At 38.5% G+C, this 22314-nt stretch overlaps 1 protein-coding gene across 2 annotated transcripts; it reads left to right on the plus strand.

The window, feature by feature from the left end:
- Positions 1-12613: 12613 nt before the first annotated feature.
- LOC141642849 (cyclin-dependent kinase E-1) lies at positions 12614-21777 on the plus strand. Of its 2 annotated transcripts, none has more exons than XM_074451802.1 (16): positions 12614-13028; positions 13485-13595; positions 13876-13979; positions 14068-14110; positions 14253-14351; positions 16127-16196; positions 16582-16676; positions 17464-17497; positions 17568-17652; positions 17850-17927; positions 18022-18069; positions 18495-18527; positions 18650-18758; positions 19744-19962; positions 21033-21099; positions 21427-21777. In XM_074451802.1, the coding sequence occupies exons 1-15, from the start codon at positions 12738-12740 to the stop codon at positions 21096-21098; spliced, it is 1485 nt and encodes a 494-aa protein (XP_074307903.1). In that variant the 5' UTR covers positions 12614-12737; the 3' UTR covers position 21099; positions 21427-21777. The 2 variants fall into 2 exon arrangements, with proteins under 2 accessions (XP_074307903.1, XP_074307902.1); XM_074451801.1 differs by having other exon boundaries at positions 12616-13028; positions 21030-21099.
- Positions 21778-22314: the final 537 nt, after the last annotated feature.

The raw sequence follows: 22314 nt of genomic DNA on the forward strand, positions 1-22314 counted from the left end.
ATTATGGAATCTAACTTGAATTATTTATAACCTACTTATTATATTTTTGTATGTTAAATAATTAACATCTCTATACATCTAATAAACTATAAAGTTTAATAAAATTGCATAGATTTTAAAATTAATATATAATTTTATGATGATAATAATTAATAGCATAAGTGTGCATGTTTATACTAATTAATTATTTTATTTTAAGGAAATTGACCATCTTATATTCTTTTATAAATATTTAGGAAAATTACCAGAGATCTTCTTTCTTTTAGCCTCCATGAAAATTGACCATCTTAATTAATTATTTTATTTTAAGGAAATTGCCCATCTTAATTAATTATTTTATTTTAAGGAAATTGACCGCAACAACAACAACAACAACAACAACAACATCAGAGCCTTAATCCCAAAATGATTTGGGGTCGGCTGACATGAATCATCCATTAGAACCGTCCATGGGTGAACGCACACCTCAAAATGCGAATAGAAAAGAGAAAATGAAAAACAAAAGGGAGAGCAAAAATGTAATTGACCATGTTTAGGAAAATTACCAAGCTTCTATATAGTTTAATTTTAACCCAAACTATATAATATTTGCATTAAGATCCTTTAATCGGGTCCATCACACGGTACTATTGATTTATTTAAAACTATATAGTATAATTGAAATCCCTTGTTTTCTGAATTTAATATATAATATTGATTGATAGATTATAGATACATTATAGATAAAGTTATTAATTTTTTTTTTTTTTTTTGCAGCTGTAAAAGTTATTAAGAGTTATTATTAAGAATTAAGACGTTTTTTATTTTTTTAAGGAAATTGACCATCTTATAGTCTTCTATAAATATTTGGAAAAATTACGAGAGATCTTCTTTCTTTTAGCCTCCTTGAAAATTGACCATAAAAAAAATCCTAAAATCTCATTTTTTAATGCTGGAGTCTGGAAATGGTCTCCCGTCGGAGACCTCTGTCGCTGCTAATGACCAAGTCTCTGTCACACATGAACCCAATGACTCTCACCCGCAGTTCCCTCCACTTCCAAAGAACTCGAAAAGGAAGACCATGCATATTGAAACATTCCAAGGCATTGGTTCGTCAGATCTGAGTGCTACCAAAAGCAAGGAAAACGATACCTCTGTATCTCTAAGCCAAGGTATGCATACCACTTCACTGGTTTCATTCAAGGAAAAAGTGCAGAGCTTTGGTATGGCTGAGGCCTCAGAGACGGTTCTGTCTCTAGAAGATCTTGATTTTACATCGAACGATGATGATGAAATCGAAGAGGACGAAGAGGATGCCCTATGTCCTAGGATCTGCCTCACAAAAACAGAGAAGGCTATCATTCGTAAGCCTTGGCGTAACGCCTTGATAATTAAAATGTTCGATAAGAACATCGGGTACCTTTCTCTTATGCGAAAACTGCAAGCCAAATGGTCGATCAAGGGTAAATTAACCCTCACATATTTAACTGGGTCCTATTATGTAGCCAGGTTTTCATCACGTCAGGATTATGAGTTCGTAGTCACACAAGGTCCCTGGATGATTGACGATCATTACCTGACAATATGGAGATGGGTCCCGAATTTTGTTCCAGCAGACGATTGTATCAAGAAGCTCACTGCTTGGGTCCGTATCCCAAATTTACCGATCGAGTATTTTATGAAACCTTCCTAAAGAAAATAGGTTCAAGAATTGGAGAAGTGATATGAATTGATAAGAACACGGCCAACGCAGAACGTGGGCAATTTACGAGAATGAGCATCGAAGTGGACATTTCACAACCCTTGCTATCTAAGTTCCGTCTAAATGGGAAAGTCTATTGTATTTAATATGAAGGGTTGAAGATGATTTGCTTCAATTGTGGGAGACTAGGTCATTCGGCAGAAGCTTGTCCAAAAATCGCACCTAAGGAGACTAATATGGAAGTAGAGGTTCCTGATCAACAGGGAGTAAATCCCCTCGTTGAACCTAATGGAGTGGGCTTGTAAGCAGGGCTCCGTCCTGAGGAGAAAGCAGACTTTGGGGAGTGGGTGATGGTGAAGAAACCACCACGAAAAAAGCCGGTGGTCCCTGCAGGCAAGCAATCTGCAATCTCTAATGGCCAATCAATCTTTAATTTCGGTCAATCATCCAAGTCGGCATGGTCAAGATTTGGTATTCTAACAAATAATACAGAAGATTTGGAAAATATTGAGAATCAAGCAAATATTTCCAAATCCTCTAAATTGCCTATTTCGACTCCTAATAATATTCCTAATAACACCAATCAAATTTTCCGGATTCAACAAATGATTTCGAGCCTTAATAAATGCACTAATAAGCTCCTCTCCCAATCTATTTCCAAGTCTAAATACTCTAAAACGATTCCAGTTAATTCCAAAATCCATCCAAATAATAACTCCTTGATTTTAAAAGATATCACCAACATTCCTAAAAACTCAAACAACTCAAGTTCTATTACTCCAACAATAAACCTATCACCATCAAACACCCAAGTCACAAAACACAATGATCGAACGACTGATCAGATTATCGAAACCACATCCATACTTCTCCTATCTAGACCGTCCCCTACCACAACCTCGCTGCCTCCCACAAAACCCCCAGATGGTGGTAATCCCACCAACTCAGATCGTGAATATTGCGACTTGGCCGAAGATGGCAGCCCCGTTCTTGGGAATTATTGTAACACCCCCTCATACCAAGGTACCTTACCAGGACTACCCCAGCATGGAAGGTTGTTACCATCTCGGTTGCCCGAGGTTAGTATATATCAAAAGCAAAAGTCCAAACACATTTATTGATGTACGTAATTATAAAAGTTACATAGTCTCCAAAATCTAACAAACGAATTATCCAAATGGCAACAACTACAATAACAATAACTAAGACTCATGATGGTGTCATCTAATCCAACGTGATGACTCTCCCATGACTGCCCCAAGCTCAATAAATGTATCACCTGTCACAATCTGCTCACCATCCCCGAATGGATCACCGCAGGTTTTACAAAACAACAACACGGGGTCAGTACTACACAATCAATAAAAGACAACAAACAATACAACCAAATGATCATCGATCTCACACAATGAATCGACTACACACCGAAGTGTGTAGCCCCGCCAGATTACCCATCACAACAGGTAATCCTCGCGCGATGGGGTGACCGCACCCATCCCCACCTAGTCCAGCTCATCAACGAGCGACTAACAATCCCTGTCCCTTAATGTGCACATCCCCTCCCGTGACGGGTTCCACGGAGGGCGAACTAGGGTGTGAAGCCACTCCCGCAAGTGACTCCACCATAATCACACACACACACAGCATCACAGCTGCCACAACACCACAACCGTCACAACATAACCACACCAACACAATCTCCACAACACCCATCCTCCGATGATCAGCAGATAACAACAATTATGAACATATGAAATCTCAATCAATTAACAGTACTGAGTAGGAGAAACCCTACCTTTTCGCAATCCGCTATGCTGCAATCAATCATACAATATGCATAACAATTACCACATCGTCACCTATAACAATGATAATCAACAATCACATAACGCAAACACTATATGCAAAACTCCATTTCCCCCAAATTCATAATCAAAGACAAACCCAAGAACAATCATCAACAAACATGGGGATAAAGACTTACCGACGGAGGAATAAAGGATCGAATGCGATTGCTACGATTATCCACACACACACATAGGAGAGATTCGGAGTGATTAGAGCGTCGTACGATGATTAGGTTTTGTAAATTATGTTTTAGGAAACTGCTTAACGAATTATATATCGTTCTAATTACTTCCGAATCAAACCGCTGGAATATTACTCGCTGAGGATACTCGGTCGAGTAAAGTGTATACTCGGCCGAGTATCCTCTACTCGGTCGAGTATTCTTCATACTCGGCCGAGTATTCCTCGGCAGAACCAAAACAGACTACACCATTGACACTACTCGGCCGAGTAGGCTCTACTCGGTCGAGTACTTAGCTTATAAAAATCCGTAGTGTTACAATCTTCCCCCCTTAAAAAGAACTTCGACCCCGAAGTTCAACCCATACATAAAAACGAACATACTAACTCGGTCAAGACACAACAATGCTACTAAGAACTCAAAACAAAATCCCAACCTATAAAACATGAAACCATGGACTCTTAACACCAACTCCACCAACTATTCCTACCTCCACACATTGCTCACGATATCGTGTCAACTACCATTATAACTCTCTCGACACTAACTCCATACACTACCAACACCAACGCTGCTAGCTCTACTAACATATCATCCACTAGAAAATCCAATATCAAGATACTCATAATATCAAACGGAATTTTACATTCTACCACCCTTAAAAGGAACTTCGTCCTCGAAGTTTACTCACACTCATAACATCATCATCCAACTGTCAGCACTATAGAACTCATAAACATCATCATCCAACTGTCAACACCATCGAAATATTCTCACACTCCTAAGCTTCACAATACTACAAGCACGGCCATGCCCTTTTAACAAATCAATCACACAAAGATCCATCCTTTATGCTACACCAACACTCTACTTCCAAATATACTACGACATGCACAACCCTCAAACGCTCTTTGCTGCATTCTACTCCTCTTAAAACATATGTTACGTCCTCGTAACTCACTAATACTAGATCCTCAGCTATATCCTCTCATTATCTTCATCACCACCACATATCAAAGATAACCTCCTATACCCTCACACCTATAACCATTCCTATTTCCAAGGCTCTCTTACTTAAACAGTTCTCATACCTCAACTCATTCTGCACTCCATCTAGCCAATACCACAAAATCCTGATCATAACAAACACTCTAACTCTTCCACATTACCGCAACACGACATACCTCTCTATATAAACTATATAAAACTCTTATCGCCAAAAGCATAACTCACGATCCACACTTGTTACGTACACTCACACTAGATCCTCAAGCTCCTTTCTTTCATTACCGCAAGACTCATACATAACTTAACACGACACTAATTACCCAACACCCTACACTCACTGTCTCAACAAAGGATTATGAACCACCTGCATATATCAGATCATTACCACACATGTTCTACGAATCACTTGCTATTACCATGTCTACCAAAGCCTCATCTAGAACAAGATCAAAATTACTGTAACAACCTATCACAACTGTGTCCCATCAACAGAATATCACTATACCATGACAACAACGAAAACATATACAACTCTCTTAAACATGTAAGAAACATCAACAAACAAAACAACAGTCTACATGTCTAACCGAAACTCACAAGAAACAACAGCAACACAACAACAATCATGCATAATCGGTCCAGTACTTTGAAACTCAAATCGTAACCCCCCGTATACTCCACCACAACCGGTGACGGCATCGCAACACCGCCACCAACAGCCGGACCGCAACGCAAAAATGCCCGCATCACAACACGAAGTACCGTGCCCGGATCACCACCCGAGGCACAACAACCACATCGAAAAACATCACACCCACATATAATTCCCACAAACACTGACTCTGTATAACTCTCCGGACAAGAAAACTTACTCAAAACTGCTTTACTTGATCATAACACAACATATTATACGGAATAAACATACAAGAATCTCATGCATATCATCCATACCTTTTCACGGAATGAACATGTATCATCAATATACATACGATTTTAACTATCCATGCCAGATCAATCAAATTATTACCTTTTGAACCTCATTCCATTAGTATACCGTACCAAACATAAATTACAAAACATTCATATAACAACTTTATAATTATCACACCATACCACTTCTTGTGAGGTCAGAACCTCACACAAACATTTACACATATCATAGACCCGTAATCACATCCAACTAGTCAATCTTGATCACGTAAGTTACCCCCCGATAAAGGTTACCTCTCGCTTGAGTTTAACTCGTATGCCCCTCATAACACATTCTCCTATTCGCATATCCATCACCCCATGCCAAATGTAACCATACCATTAATACTCAACCACTAACAACCGCCTCATATAACCACATCTTATGCTCTCTCACAACTATACATATCAACCTGGTCTCTACAAAATCAACCTCTTTAGAATTGCTACCTTTCTAATAGACCATCGCCCTTAACCACTAGTCACAAACGATAACACTACCATTGTCCGGACATCAGCCTCTTACACTCATCTCTAAACATCACGATTTCTTTCCTAACTTTGGTCAACATCCTAATAACGAACATCAAATCCATCAACAAAATTACCTCAACGTTCTTCCCAATACTATTCTTAATTGTATTATTACCCGACTCACCACCAAGATTTCATATCGTGCAAATTCTCTACCCAACTTTTACTTTACTTAATTCCTCGAAACTCCCGACTAATCATGTTGTTCAAAACTCCTATATAACCATTAATTCAAATCCTCATGCTAGTATCATACATCTCGACGATTCCTTACTTTATATCACATAACTCCTTGAACATTTTCTTAGTTTTACTCCCCTTGTTCTTTTCTTTTACCCTCGACAAACTCCCTTAATAATTCAACTCTTCGTTATTTCTATCTAACTCTCTAGTGCTCCGGTTACCTTCACATTGCTCCAAACTCAAATCCCATTATTTTTATGTCGATATCATCTCATTCTTTCTTACCATGGGTCTTCTATCATTATACTAGAACTCCCAATTGTCACTAATCTATCCATAAAATCAACGTTTAATGTTCAAACAATTGCATCTTCCTTTTTACATCATTAGAAAACCAAAAATTCATCTCATACCGTTAATTGCCCAAGGAATTACTCACTAGGCTCACATCGTGATATTCCAAATTCCCAAATCAACTACTATATACTCATCGCGGCATAACTTGACCTCACTATACACTATCCATTTCCATCTCTCTATAGCGACCTTTTATCACATATGTCCTTAAGCAACTCAATCAAAACCGTCTCCCTCCATAAATCCTTACACATCCCGATACGCCACTATTCGTATCACTCATCTCAATCTTTCATTCTCACATTTCTTTACACTTACATCACCCTTGCCCATATGCATTTACTTTTATATTACTCAACCCATGACTATATCACTCATCATATCTCACAAAACATGCTCCTTGTCTCAATGAGCTCATCAATCTACTCTTTTCTTGTTCCATTAACGCTCACAACCACATATAACTCATGTCCTTTATATCCAACACCTGTCCCTTCATAAGCCGACATTCTCCCTAACATAGCATTTGGTAACTTACGTATCAAGACCGTCGCATATATAAAAGAATAACTTAAGACCCAAAACATACATGTACACATACCCTACGACTCAAAACAATGTAAGAACATAATCACCGATTGAAAATTATGGTAAAACATAGCCACCGTCTCAAAACGGCCGCCCACTGAGGTACTCGGTCGAGTTTTCGACTCCAGAAGCAAACTCAATTTGTCGAAGAAGGATTACTCGGTCGAGTATTAGGAATACTCGGCCGAGTAGACCTTACTCGGTCGAGTATGAGACTACTCGGCCGAGTTCACGACTCCAAACGCTAAACAGTATTATCACAGAGAAATTACTCGGCCGAATATGGAATACTCGGTCGAGTATAAAAGATACTCGGCCGAGTAGGGACTACTCGGTCGAGTATCGGCAGCTTCTCAAGACCGTCCAGTTTTCGTAAAACAGTCATATCTCACTCGTTACTTGGTCATTTTGGGCGTGTGACCTATCGTTAGAATCGTAAGAGGACAAGCTATCACCTCAACTTGGAATCACAGCCATATCATTTTTAGAACTCGACTTATGACAGTCTTAAGACAACCCTTCCGTAATCGGTTTTCATACAAATCAAATTTTCTCAACCAAAACAATTTGAACATGCATAAGGCAACAACAACAACTCAATACTTCAAGAAACCAGTACATAGAGGCACTTTTATCATGCTCACATTAAAATTAAACACGACATTCACATATATAGTCGCATGACCTTAATCACCTGCTTCTACCAACAATCAAGCATTAAAATCATCATGTTCATATGCACATGTACCACTACCATACTTCATGTTCAACATTGTATTAAACAGGTAACATGATCACATTATTCATGCTCAATATCAACCAGATATGATTTCACAATTCACCTTTCATATTTTACCATGTTCCAACACTTAACATGCCAACATATTCATGCTCAATGTTTAACATCAACAATCCTCGATGCATCTTTCAACAACTATCACATTCCACTTCTTTCATCATTTCATCCAACCATGCACAAGATTCAAACTATAGATATCAAACTCACATGACTCAAACATACAACAGTTCCCCCCCATGTGACCGGCTTGAGATCGTAAGGGCCTTAATGCAACTTCGGGACGTCTCCCAAGTCTTTGCGGCAGCTCCAAACAACTCTCCCCGGGTTTATTTTATTTAGACTCCCTAAGTTCATTGAGTTCATTAGTTTTAAGTGCCGGAATCGTCGGCTCTGATACCACTTTGTAACACCCCCTCATACCAAGGTACCTTACCAGGACTACCCCAGCATGGAAGGTTGTTACCATCTCGGTTGCCCGAGGTTAGTATATATCAAAAGCAACAGTCCAAACACATTTATTGATGTACGTAATTATAAAAGTTACATAGTCTCCAAAATCTAACAAACGAATTATCCAAATGGCAACAACTACAATAACAATAACTAAGACTCATGATGGTGTCATCTAATCCAAATGATGACTCTCCCATGATCGCCCCAAGCTCAATAAATGTATCACCTGTCACAATCTGCTCACCATCCCCGAATGGATCACCGCAGTTTTACAAAACAACAACACGGGGTCGATTACACAATCAATAAAAGACAACAAACAATACAACCAAATGATCATCGATCTCATGTGAGAATCGACTACACACCGAAGTGTGTAGCCCCCAGATTACTCATCGCAACAGTAATCCTCGCCGCCGATGGGTGACCGCACCCATCCCCACCTAGTCCAGCTCATCAACGAGCGACTAACAATCCCTGTCCCTTAATGTGCACATCCCCTCCCGTGACGGGTTCCACGGAGGGCGAATTAGGGTGTGAAGCCACTCCCGCAAGTGACTCCACCATAATCACACACACACAGCATCACAGCTGCCACAACACCACAACCGTCACAACATGACCACACCAACACAATCTCCACAACACCCATCCTCCGATGATCAGCAGATAACAACAATTATGAACATATGAAATCTCAATCAATTAACGATCTTCGAGTAGGAGAAACCCTACCTTTTCGCAATCCGCTATCTTTGCAATCAATCATACAATATGCATAACAATTACCACATCGTCACCTACAACAATGATAATCAACAATCACATAACGCAAACACTATATGCAAAACCCCATTTCCCCCAAATTCATAATCAAAGACAAACCCTAGAACAATCATCAACAAACATGGGGATAAAGACTTACCGACGGAGGAATAAAGGATCGAATGCGATTGCTACGATTATCCACACACACATAGGAGAGATTCGGAGTGATTAGAGCGTCGTACGATGATTAGGTTTTGTAAATTATGTTTTAGGAAACTGCTTAACGAATTATATATCGTTCTAATTACTTCCGAATCAAACCGCGGAATATTACTCGCCGCACGGATACTCGGTCGAGTAAAGTGTATACTCGGCCGAGTATCCTCTACTCGGTCGAGTATTCTTCATACTCGGCCGAGTATTCCTCGGCAGAACCAAAACAGACTACACCATTGACACTACTCGGTCGAGTACTTAGCTTATAAAAATCCGTAGTGTTACAATTATGATTGCCGAGAGTCCAATGATGGACCTCACGATCAAGCTAGCAAAGGACAATCCTTCGAGTCTAACGATGGAGTTGTCGATACCATGGAGTATTGACGATGTTTTACAACTCGTAAGTAGAGCTTATCTATCATCTTTAAATTTTTTACCCGATTTAATGAGTACAAGAATCCCGAATTTAACTCCCAACCTTTCCCATATTACATATATGGTTTGGAACGTTCAAGGTACGGGAAGTAAGAACAAAATTAGTGCGATAAAGGAAGTAGTAAGGATTTATAAACCAACGGTCCTAGCTTTAGTCGAAACCCATATGGATGGCGATCATGCGATTAAATTAGGAACGATCCTTGGCTACGGCGGTCACTCCCGAGTTAATGCTATCGGTTTTAGTGGGGGAATATGGCTTTACTGGAAGAAAAATATAGTGTCTGTTAACCCTGTAGTCGAGCACCAACAGTATATTATAGTAGAAATTTTCCGGAATGGAGAGCTCACATGGTTCTTTTCAGCGGTGTATGCTAGCCCGGACCCTCATAACCGTCGAGAACTCTGGCTGGAATTGGAGATGTTTTCAAGGCAAAACAATAGACCTTGGTTAATGGCGGGAGATTTTAACGAAACCCGATCACTAAATGAAAGACATGGAGGGGATTATAATATGGTTCGAAGGTGCGAAAACTTTTATAACTGGATCGAAGACTGTGAGCTTATCGAATTAGCATTTACCGGACCGTCTCATACTTGGGCAAGAGGTAATTCCGTCGCAACGAGACATAGTGCAAGATTAGACAGAGCACTCTGCAATGCAGAATGGGGAGCGATATTTGAGGAAGCAATGGTCCGTCATGTTCCCGCTATACAATCAGATCATTGTCCGTTATTCATCTCGCTGAATGGTTTCGTTCCTCTCAATGCAGTCAATAGACCCTTCCGTTTTCAAGCATGTTGGATGACCCATGAAAAGTTTACGGATTGTTGTAAATAATTGGCCTGACAATGGAAATTTCCCTTCCCGACTTGAGCAGCTATCACGCAAGCTTCAATCATGGAACTCTGAGGTGTTTGGAGATATTTTTAAGCAGAAAAGGATATTGATGGCGTGTATAGAAGGTTGCCAGCGGGTTCTTTCGCAGACAAGGAGAAGCAATTTAATTAAATTAGAAGCAAAATTAAGAAGGGATTTGGATGAAGTCCTAGCCCGAGAAGAGATACTTTGGTACCAAAAATCGAGACTAGACTTTATAAAAGACGGGGATCGAAATACCGCTTTCTTTCATGTTAGTACTCTTGTCAGGCGATAGAGAAACAAAATAACTACGCTAAAATAAGCCGATGGAAATTGGGCTGAAGATCCTGAGACTGTCAAGAGATTAGCGATAGACTACTTTAAAGAGTTATACACTGATGTACCATGCCCAGGAGCAAATGATATCATTCCCTGGGACATTTTTCAAGATTTCAACAATAGTGATTGAGATTGGTTGACAAGACCATTCTTTAAAGTCGAGATAAAAAGTGTTGTTTCCCATATGGGGGCGCTCAAAGCCCCGGGCCTAGACGGTTTTCAAGCCCCCTTTTATCAAAAGAATTGGAATTTAGTGGAATCGTCTCTATGTGATATGGTAATGAAAGCTCTCGAGGGAAAGGGGATGCCGGAAGGATTAAATGATACTCACATAGTCCTAATCCCAAAGGTTGATACCCCTGAATTTATAACTCAGTTCCGACCCATTAGCTTGTGTAATGCAGCTTACAAGATTATAAGCAAAATTTTGGCCAATAGAATTAAGCGGGTATTGCCACGAATCATTTCCGAGACACAGAGTGGATTTATTCCGGGTCGGCAAATTACGGATAATATCGTTATATTCCAGGAGGCTATTCACTCGATGCGAAAGAAGAAGGAGCATAGAGGGATAATGGCGATTAAGATAGACCTAGAAAAGGCCTACGATAGACTAAGGTGGAGTTTTATCCGGGACACTTTGCAAGATATGGAGTTTCCGGGTTTACTTATTGATGTTGTGATGGAATGTGTTACGACAGCTAGAATGCGAATTTTATCCGGGACATATTCATACCGGAATCATGCAGCTCCAACGTCGAAATATTCGTCCGTTGGAACCCTCCGCCCCATTGTTGGGCGTTACTCAACACAGACGGTGCATCGAAAGGTAATCCAGGCTTAGCAGGTGGAGGCGGAATTTTTAGAGATGAGACAGGTAATTTATCACAGCTTATTATTTCTCTTGCGGCTTTTGTACGTATATGAAAGCAGAGCTCTTGGCACTCCTCACCGGCCTGAGACGAGCTAAAGAATTGGGTTTAAGGAGAGTTCTCATTCACATGGACAATAATCCATGTATTAAACTAGTTCTTGAAGAGCAGCTAGTCAGTAATAGCCTAAAGTTCATCGTCAAAAGCTGCAAGGATCTTATACAGGAAGCGGGATGGATAGTAAAGCTAGAACACACATACAGGGAGGCTAATCGGGTTGCTGATTATTTAGCAAATGTCGGGGTCAATTCGAGTGCTTACCCGACACATTCGGAAGTTCCTACGAATGAGCTGCGTGCTCTCCTCCGAGAAGACATTTTTGGGGTTGTTATTCCCCGTGTAATAGCAAATAGATAATTTCTCGGGGCTTAGCCCCTCATAATCTCATATGTACCAAAAAAAAAAAAAAAAAAAAAAAAATTAAGACGGTTTAAGAGGTGACAATTGTAGTGACGTTGCACGGTGGGACGGAGCAACCTTGAGTATTGTGTATGCGAGTAAGTAGATAAGTAGTAATAATGGTAAGAAGCGGAGAATAATCGTAACCAAGAGCAGAAGCGGAAAGAAGAAGAAGAAGGAGAATGAGCAACAGAGGCGGGGGAATGTTGGGAAACCACCACCAATTACAACAACACCAACAACACCACCAACAACAGCAACAGCAACAGAATAATAATAATAATAATAACAAACCAGAGTGGCTACAACAATACGATTTAATAGGGAAAATAGGAGAAGGCACTTACGGACTTGTCTTCTTAGCTCGCATCAAACCTCCTTCTCCCAATCGTGGTAAATCCATCGCCATTAAAAAATTCAAACAGTCTAAAGATGGCGACGGCATCTCCCCTACCGCTATTCGCGAAATCATGGTTTCCACCCCTTCCTCTTTATTCTATTTAATTACCTTTCTTCTTTCTAAATTTAGGCTTTCCTATTCATTGATTGATTTTCAATACTTTATTTTTACTAGGATTTGCTATTCATCTTCATTTTCGGATGATCAAGCGTCAAACTTCGGAAATTAATTCATAAATTGTTGGATGCTCCTACTTTTCTGATATTTTTTCTTTTATTAGGGTTCATCTTTTACGAATTAGGGTTTCATTTTGATTTTGAACAATAAGAGTCAATGTTCAGGAACTGATGAATGAGTTGTTGAATGCTGTTTTTCCGATTATTCTTTATTTCATTATTTCACTTTTATTTTTATTTGCCGTGAAAATTTCGGAAATTTATTCTGTCTGATAAGTCAGTAGTTAAGTCAGTAGTTGAATGTTGCTACTAATTTAATTGTTCAATTTCTTTTCCTTGATCTCAAATTGCAGTTGCTTCGAGAGATTACGCATGAGAATGTGGTTAAGCTTGTCAACGTACACATCAATTCTGTTGATATGTCCTTGTACCTTGCCTTTGATTATGCTGAGCATGATTTATATGTGCGTTTCTTCTCTTTTCTCCTATGCCTTTGCTTTACACATTTTTGTTACAATTGTTCCAAATTTTCAAAACAAACTATGGACTACCTTTTAATTATGATTTTCTTTTTCATACTCTTTTCACTTTCGTTTGAAAACAAACACCGTGGTTCGTCCTAAACAACACATTAAAGTGCAAAGGAGGATTAAGTTTTACATCAGCGCACATATGAACTTTATCTGTTGACCGCCCTCTTATTGAGAATGTTTGTACTCTTGTTTCCTTTCTCCCATATGGCAGGAAATTATAAGATACCATAGGGACAAAGTTAATCAACCGATCAATCAGTACACTGTTAAATCGCTGCTTTGGCAGCTACTAAACGGGCTAAACTATCTACACAGGTATACCTAACTACTATATTGCCATTCTTCCATCCAACTGTTATATTTAAATCAAAATTCTCAGTTGTCTTGACTCATTTTGCTTCAGCAATTGGATTATTCATCGAGATTTAAAGCCATCAAACATCTTGGTACACTTCTGTACCTTGTACTACACTGTCCATTTCCTAATTCCTATTAATGCACGAGAGACTATTACTGTTAATGCGCAGCTGTTACTTTGGGATAATCGCACTAACAAACTATAACTTTTATTTCGCCAACTGTTTGAAGGTTATGGGTGAAGGAGAAGAGCAAGGGGTCGTTAAGATTGCTGATTTTGGATTAGCTAGAATATACCAAGCTCCCTTGAAGGCACTGGCTGACAACGGGGTATAATTTTCACAGTTACCCTGTTTTTACCTGTCATTTGTGCTTTTACTTTTAATAAATATTTATGAGGCTGCCTGGATGATAGTGTTCATCTGACAAGGGAATGATTACTGGTCGAGCTGAACTTTGCTTATCCAGGCATAGTAGACTAGTAGTTAACAAAGTAGTTGGATCTTATTGCATCAAATTAATCTTCACATTCTATTGGACAAAGAAAACCCTGCAAAAATTCTCACAACTGGAGATTTTAGTTGTATTGAACAAACTGTTACTTCTAGCACACTAAAATCTGTAAAGACAAACCTGGTTGGGTTCCTACCGATAAAAAGAGTAGATGGAAGTCCCTATATACTCGAGAGAAAAGGGAAAAAGAAGCAAACTACTCGAGTGCTGAGACTGCAAGTAGCACTTACCACACATTTTGTTGAGGAACTAGCGGGTAGGAAAATAGGCGATTATGACCTGCTGTACATGTTGTCTCGACTCTAGATTAGTTTGTTTGTCATTATTTAATGTCAAGGAACTTTAGTGAACAAAATGTAATTTCTAGTTTCGGGTAATGTGCGTCGATCCTTCTCTTTGTTATCTAGATTTCCCCTTTTTTTTGAGGCAAAGTAGCTAGGCAAAGGGATATTCATTGAGCAAGGAGTTGTGCTAAATCTTCAATGTAATGTGGACACATTGTGCCCTGTATCATCTACTTTCCGTGTCCTCGGAATTTAGGTGACAGTAAGGGTTGTGGAATACTTGTAACACTCGGGTGTCAAGACTTTTGAGTTTTTGTTCATTGTAGAACTGGTTTAAAGTTGTTTCTGCAACTTCATTTCTTAATCAGCTGCTGAAGTAAGGGTCATTTTAGGAGGCTCATTTCATGGATAAACTGTCTGAACTCTGGAGTAGGTTTAATCCTTGGAGAAGAAAAATGCAGCATTTTTGGTATAACATGGCATCCGACCCCTTTTTACCCCACAATTTGCGGGAGCCCTCAAGGCACTGGGGTCACGACGTTGTTGTTATTGTTTGGTATAACGTGGTAGAAAATTTTTCTCTGGCACGCCTAGATGAACTAGTGACTTGTGTGAACTCACTGGTGATGGCTTGTCAATAGTACTAGAAATGAGAGGGGCATTATTTTTGCAAACAAATTTGTATGTTCACAATAAACTATTGCGTGATAATACTCTTGCTTAGAATTTAGAGAGGGCTAACATATATAGGAGTATTAGCTAGGGCCTAGGAATAATGTTTCAGAAAGAAGGGTATAGTAAAATTAAAAGAAAAAAGAATGGAAGTTGCATTGTAGTGTACCTTGCTACCATGCCTTATCTACAAGGGACACTTGCTACTGCCTCATTGAACCTTGGACTTTAGGTTAGGGTACACTTTCTGAACTAAGATCTGTATTGCGTTTTGTGGAAGGTGCACTACGAATTAAAGCCACTTGACAACTGAGGGTCAGCCTCTGCAGAAAGCATTTTCTTTCTTGCTTAGCTTGTTTTTTTACATTTTTTCAAAGTGAAGAGTATGTTCCACGTTGGTGCTTATAAATAAAATAATGGCCTGATCTCCATTTAAATCTGAAGTACCCAGCTAAACGGCCTTTTTGTGGAATTATGGTTTGGGCACCTTGAAGGATGTCATCACTATTGTTTGATCATATAATATATATATATACGCTGGTTTTCCTGTGTACTGGAGTGGAGATACTTTTGGTCTCATCTTATACTGTTGTAAATTTGTAATACAATTATTCATACTCTGAAGTTAAATTTCAGGTTGTAGTGACAATTTGGTATCGGGCTCCTGAGTTGCTGCTTGGGGCTAAACATTACACTAGTGCTGTTGGTATCTTTTGGCTCCATTTTCTTCTCCTATGAGATGTGTTGATTGATTCTTTGCATTTTTCCTTTCTATTGTGGCCTATTCCCTCCATTTCACTCATTAGCCCCGTTTTCCAAGTATGGCAACTTTTTGTATTGAAAATGACTAAAGTATGCTCACTCCCAAAGCCCTAACATTATTTCCCACCTATTCGCAATGGAAGATGACATTCTTTACCCCTACTTTTTCATCCTTGGTTTCCTCTCCCAAAACTGTGTCAAGCGTTAATGGGGGGCTAAATGAGTGATTAGATGGATTGTTCCTAAACTCCTATATACTAAAATCAGCAAATTCTACTGGCTTCCTTTGTTGAAAAGATCGTCTGATCTATATTTTTGTTTCTATCAAGATATGTGGGCTGTTGGATGCATATTTGCTGAGCTTATTACTCTGAAGCCATTATTTCAAGGTGCCGAAGTGAAAGGCACGCCAAATCATTTTCAGGTATTTGGAATTTCGGAGGTTTCAAAGACAAATAAGGTTTTGCTGGGAATTTGTTATGAACCTTTTTTTTATTAAATACTGCTTATGAATAAAAATATTATCAAATTCGTGTGGAAGAAAACTTATTTGTCGAAAAAGAATGCACTTAGGCTCATAATTTCAAAAGCGTGGTATGAAGTTATGAAGAAACAGGTGTGCCGTGTTAAATAAGAAATGCATCCACTTGGGGTAGTGTATTTACTTTGAATAGGAAAAGTATGTATTGCTATTGAGTTGCAAAGCAAATCAACTTTAGCTCAAATGGCTTGTGTTGCACAGTGTTAGTCTACATAGCCAGTTCCTCTTCCTAGCATGTGTAGGTTGGTTGACATTTTGTCTCATGTAAATTCCATAACAACGTAAATGAAATTTATTCAAAATGCTGCTATTAGGAACTGAACTCCAATCCTTGGGTTCCCAAAGTAGAGTTGGTATCTCTACACTAAGAAGAATCTTGTCACTCTTTATCACATTACATGTGAGAATAACAAAAATCTCCCAAGCGTACATGCATGGACCCTCTTTTGATAAATGGATTTTCTTCAAAGATTTTGCTTAATTATTATTTATTTTCGAGCAATATTTGAATGTGAGATTCATTTGTTCTAGATAGAAACAATTTTCAGATATGATGCTCTCTAGATGGAGCTGTTATTCCTAGCTTCCAATGTTTTGTAGTCTATTGTTTTATCAGTTATCTTTCTAGTATTTCTTGTAACATGTTTCCCTTTTTCTTTTCATTAAACAGCTAGATCAACTTGACAAAATATTCAAGGTCTTAGGTAAGGCGAGCATGCTTGTATGCTTGTATTTCTTGCAAAGAGCTCTTCATTAAATCCATTTCAACTTTAGGACATCCTACTCCGGATAAGTGGCCCATACTCGCAAATCTTCCACATTGGCAGCAAGATGCACAGAACATCCAAGGGCATAAATAGTGAGTTGACTATTTCATTCGTTCTTCCTCATAAGGCGCTTTAGAGTGGGAATCATCCTCTTTAGTGGCAGCTAATTTAATTCACTTGTAGTCATGTGCTTGACAATGTATCTGAGGATAGTTTATTTCAATTCCCCATTTAAGTAGTTGCTAAGCTTTGGTATCTTACCTCTTTTGGCTCTCATATTTCATTACAGTGACAATCCTGGACTTTATAGTATTGTCCACCTCTCTCCTAAAACTCCTGCTTATGATCTGCTCTCCAAAATGCTCGAGTATGTTAGGCTACTCTGTACTTTCTATAGTCTGGGGCAAATTTTTAGTTGTATTGATTGTTTAATCGTTCAACTTATCTTGAATTATATACAGATACGATCCTCGTAAGCGGATAACTGCTGCACAGGCGCTGGAGCATGAGTAAGACTACTTACCCGAATAAGAGATTTCTAGAATAGCGTCTTCTTTTTTGATGGTTGCAATGCCCTCATTTGAACTACTCCAATAGTGTTGTTGGTTCCAGCGATAATCACATGCCTCAGTTGGAAAAAACACAAACTAAAAATCCTATTCAGTTTGTCTCAGTGGTTTTTGACTTGGTTTTCTGAGGTTGACTGGACTCTGGAGAGTGTAGATGGATCTGAAAATCTGAATCTGAATATGATTGTTAGCAAGCAACTTATCCTTTGAATACACTAGGTAGAGTGATTTAATGAGTAGATAGTGCACATTTTACACAAGCTACTTGATTATGCCATAGACAATCACATTTGGACGGCGGAGTCTCTCTTTCAGTTTTTATATTTTCTTTCTTCCTTAACTTTCTCGTTCTTTGTGCCTATCAGGTATTTCATGACCGAACCTCTGCCTGGTCGCAAGTATGTTTCAATAGTCATCTTGATCTTTTGCCCTTAGTTTGGGAATGTGCCAGGTACTTCATTGAATTACCAGTCATATTGGAGCAAGATTAACATCACAAAGCATTTCAAAATCTTTGCAGTGCATTTGTTCCTTCACGGCCTGAAGATAAAGCTATTAATTATCCTGCTCGCCCAGTGGATAGTAATACTCATTTTGAAGGAACAACTAGCATTCAACCTCCGCAACAGGTAGTGTTTGCCGTATCCCATTTAAATGTTCTTGAATATGATGTATAAATAAATGGTTTTGTGTACATCGCAAACTTTGGCAATACTGATAGGTTATACTCCCTCCAATCCTTTCCAATCTACACATTTACTTTTTTGAGGTTAAAATTTCAAAACTTTTACTGTAAATATATCAAAGTATATGAAAACTTAGTCCTTCGCCCAGACCTTTTGGGACATCTAAGACTGACTGATGCCCTGGCCAATTTGTATCAAATGGTAGAATTGCTGCCGAACAGCCCAACCTTTGAAGCTTTGCCAGGCAAAACGTCTGGGCCCAAATGAAACATCTGAGCCAGTGGAAGCGCTGCTAAAATGTGACACTATTATCTACGTTTGTTATCAAAAGATCTTTCATAAAATTATATCTTGGACTAAAAAAGTGATGTTTAAATAAAGAAAAATATGGGTATAGTATGGCTATAGAGATCGAAATTAAGTAAACGGATAGATTGGAATGTTTGGAGGGAATATGAATTTGTATGCAAGATCTTGAGATAATGTGAGCTTCTGGAATCTTGTATACCCCATTGTGAAAATACCTTCCTTATTCACTTGTACAGTTGTACATGATTTAAGATGATGGACCTCAGAGCTAGCAGTACTTATAAGTTATAATGTAATTGAACAAAAATAGCGGGTAGTTATGGCGTCAACTAAAAACTGACCAAGGGGTATTACTAGTCGTCCACTTGTTTTAATAATATTTGGAAGGTAAATTTAAATCAAGTTCATGATGAAAACTGGAAGGTATTCTTTAGTTTGAAGAAGATTTATTTTATAAAAACCTAACCGATTTATCTTCAAATCTTAAAAAATCCCAAAACCTCACAGGACATTTCATTATTATGGCCATGGTGAATTGGCGATGTATGAGATACTAAGATCTTCTGTGACCTGTATTTGGAATCTTCAGGATTAATCATGAAGTCCCATGTTATTTCAGGTTCCACCTGTAAATGCGGTTTCTGGTAACATGCAAGGCTCCCACATTGTGCCGAGGAATGTACCTCGACAGCAAATACCTATGGTTGGCATGCAAAGAGTGCATCCTCAAGGCATGCCGGCTTATAATATCTCTTCTCAGGCTGGTATGGGTGGTGGATTGAACACTGGCCTACCTATGCAACGAGGTGTTCCTCCGCAGGCCCATCAGCAGCCACAGGTTGGCCATATATACATACATATATATATATATACATACATATATATATATATATATATACATACATACAGGGTTACCGGATTCGCAATTCGTTCAATTCGCTTTCTTAATTCTAATTCGCGATTCGCTCAATTTAGCGAATTCAATTCGCTGGCGAATTACATTATTTTAAAATTCGGTAATTCGTCGAATCCAATTCGCAAAGGATTATCCTTTTATATTAACAAAGCTAAAAAAAAATAATCTTCCTGTCAGAAATCAAAATCAAATTAAAGCTAAATCTACAAATCTACAATAGTGAATCAAATTATTGTGCTTGGCTTCAAAGTTCAAACTTCAAAATAACCAAGTATCTTGTCTATACTTCAATTTTTCCTCATTTTTTTTGGTTTTTAGCATAATCATATAATTCGCTCATCTCAGCGAATAATTCGCGAATTGGGACGAATTAAGATGAAAATGAATTGCGAATTAATTCGTTCGAATTAATTCTCAATTCGGAGGGAGACGAGCGAATTAGGTAACCCTGCATACATATATATATATATACATACATACATACATACATACATATATATATATATATATATATATATATATATATATATATATATATATATTATTATTATTATTATTCTTTTTTTTTTTTTTTGCTGTAGGCTGTCAGGCTGTGTATGCCGTATAGTGTGCAAAATCCGCCACATTTATCTCGTGTTGCCTCCATATGGGGGCAGTAGTTCCCTCGGCACCTAATATTTCCACTCTCCACTACCGCCGTTAACCACCAATCTTCTCTTTTTTCTTATTTTAAGCTCTATTTCTTTGGTCGGTAATAGTTACCCCGTCCCAAGCCCTTGGACTGAGACCAAATTTTTGTCTAAGGCCTACTTTAATTAATCAAGAGTAAGGTACCCCTACTAAATACCAAAGTGATACATGCTTGAAGCATTTATTTTAGGGTGGTTCAAATAGTTTATTGCGAGAGATTTTCAATTTTTTCTCTGTTACACCTATAAAGTTGATTTTGTTTCCAAAGAATTCCACTCATCGTTTGTGTTATTTTGAAGCAGTTGAGAAGAAAGGACCCTGGGATGTTACCTGGGTATCCTCCACAGCAGAAATCAAGAAGGTTTTAAGGTATGTTTGCTTTAGGGTGACCTTGTTGGATAGTTAGCCTTGAAGTGGATTTTTTGTTATTTATCTTGAACTGCAATAATTTGAAGAAACAAAATCATAATTGAGTGCCTGAAACTCAGGAATTAATAGCTTTTGCGAAGTTTTCTCATTATGAAAGCCATTTAACCGCGCCACCTTATAGGCCATGAATTCACAAATACGTCTGAAAGACCTTGCATAAACCCTTGTGGTAAAAACATAGTAACTTTTATCTGCTTTGAAGTTAGGAATGGTAAAATATACTATTATAAAATCATTTTAAGGAAGTCTTATTCATTGTGTGGGCAGGTTATGCCATTTTTCTTGACGTTTCTATTTGTGTACTTGGGCTGCGTGTTTGGATGCAAAACCAAGGGTGGTAGTCTGTGATCCCATGATTGCACATGTCGAGATGTACACGGTCATGAATCTTGGGGGCCAGGCCCCTCAAATAGGAAGCCTACTTGAACTATCTCAGACCATTGCGGACAACCAAGTGCCAGGTTATCAGCTAGGCAGCCAGTTATAATTGCTTTGTATAGAATAGGCTCTCAACACTATCCACTTATTTGTATCACTATACAGAATAACCTTAATTCTGTAATTAATGGTATTTCTCTCGATTGGTTTGTTGGTCCAGTCATTAACTTTGCAGACCAAGGCCAGGTTTCATACCCCAACCCTTTGTCCTTTTCTAACCTATTATTGAACATGCCAAATCGGCAATCGGGATAATTCTTCTTAAATAGGTGGGCTGGTTGGTGCATGACCAAATTGGGATTTGGCAGCCGTAAACAAGCCCTGCTTGTAAATTTGGGAGCTGTTAGGGACTGTCGACTCTTACAAGGGATCGCCAACACGGTTACCCTTTGGACAACTCTATCCCTGCTACAAAATCAGCCCTTTGAACTCTCCTCTCCTCCCTCATCTTAGTAAAAACTGAAAAATTAGGAAAACTTTTGTCGTAAAACTGGTACATCGTAACATAAATTTAGTAATAGGGCACATGTTCAATATTTATTATACAAATGTATCTGGAAAAAAAAGTGGCAAATTAATGTGATAAAAGCTAAATGATAAATGTAGTTGCTCATTCATGGACGGGTTTTGCTCATTCATGGATGGGTTTTACCCTTTGCCTAATTCTCTCTCTAAGTTTCTGTAATTCTCTCCCTCATAAAATTAATCAAATTCGTC

The sequence above is a fragment of the Silene latifolia genome, chromosome 2 (genome assembly GCF_048544455.1).
Source record: "Silene latifolia isolate original U9 population chromosome 2, ASM4854445v1, whole genome shotgun sequence".
Taxonomy (NCBI): domain Eukaryota; kingdom Viridiplantae; phylum Streptophyta; class Magnoliopsida; order Caryophyllales; family Caryophyllaceae; genus Silene; species Silene latifolia.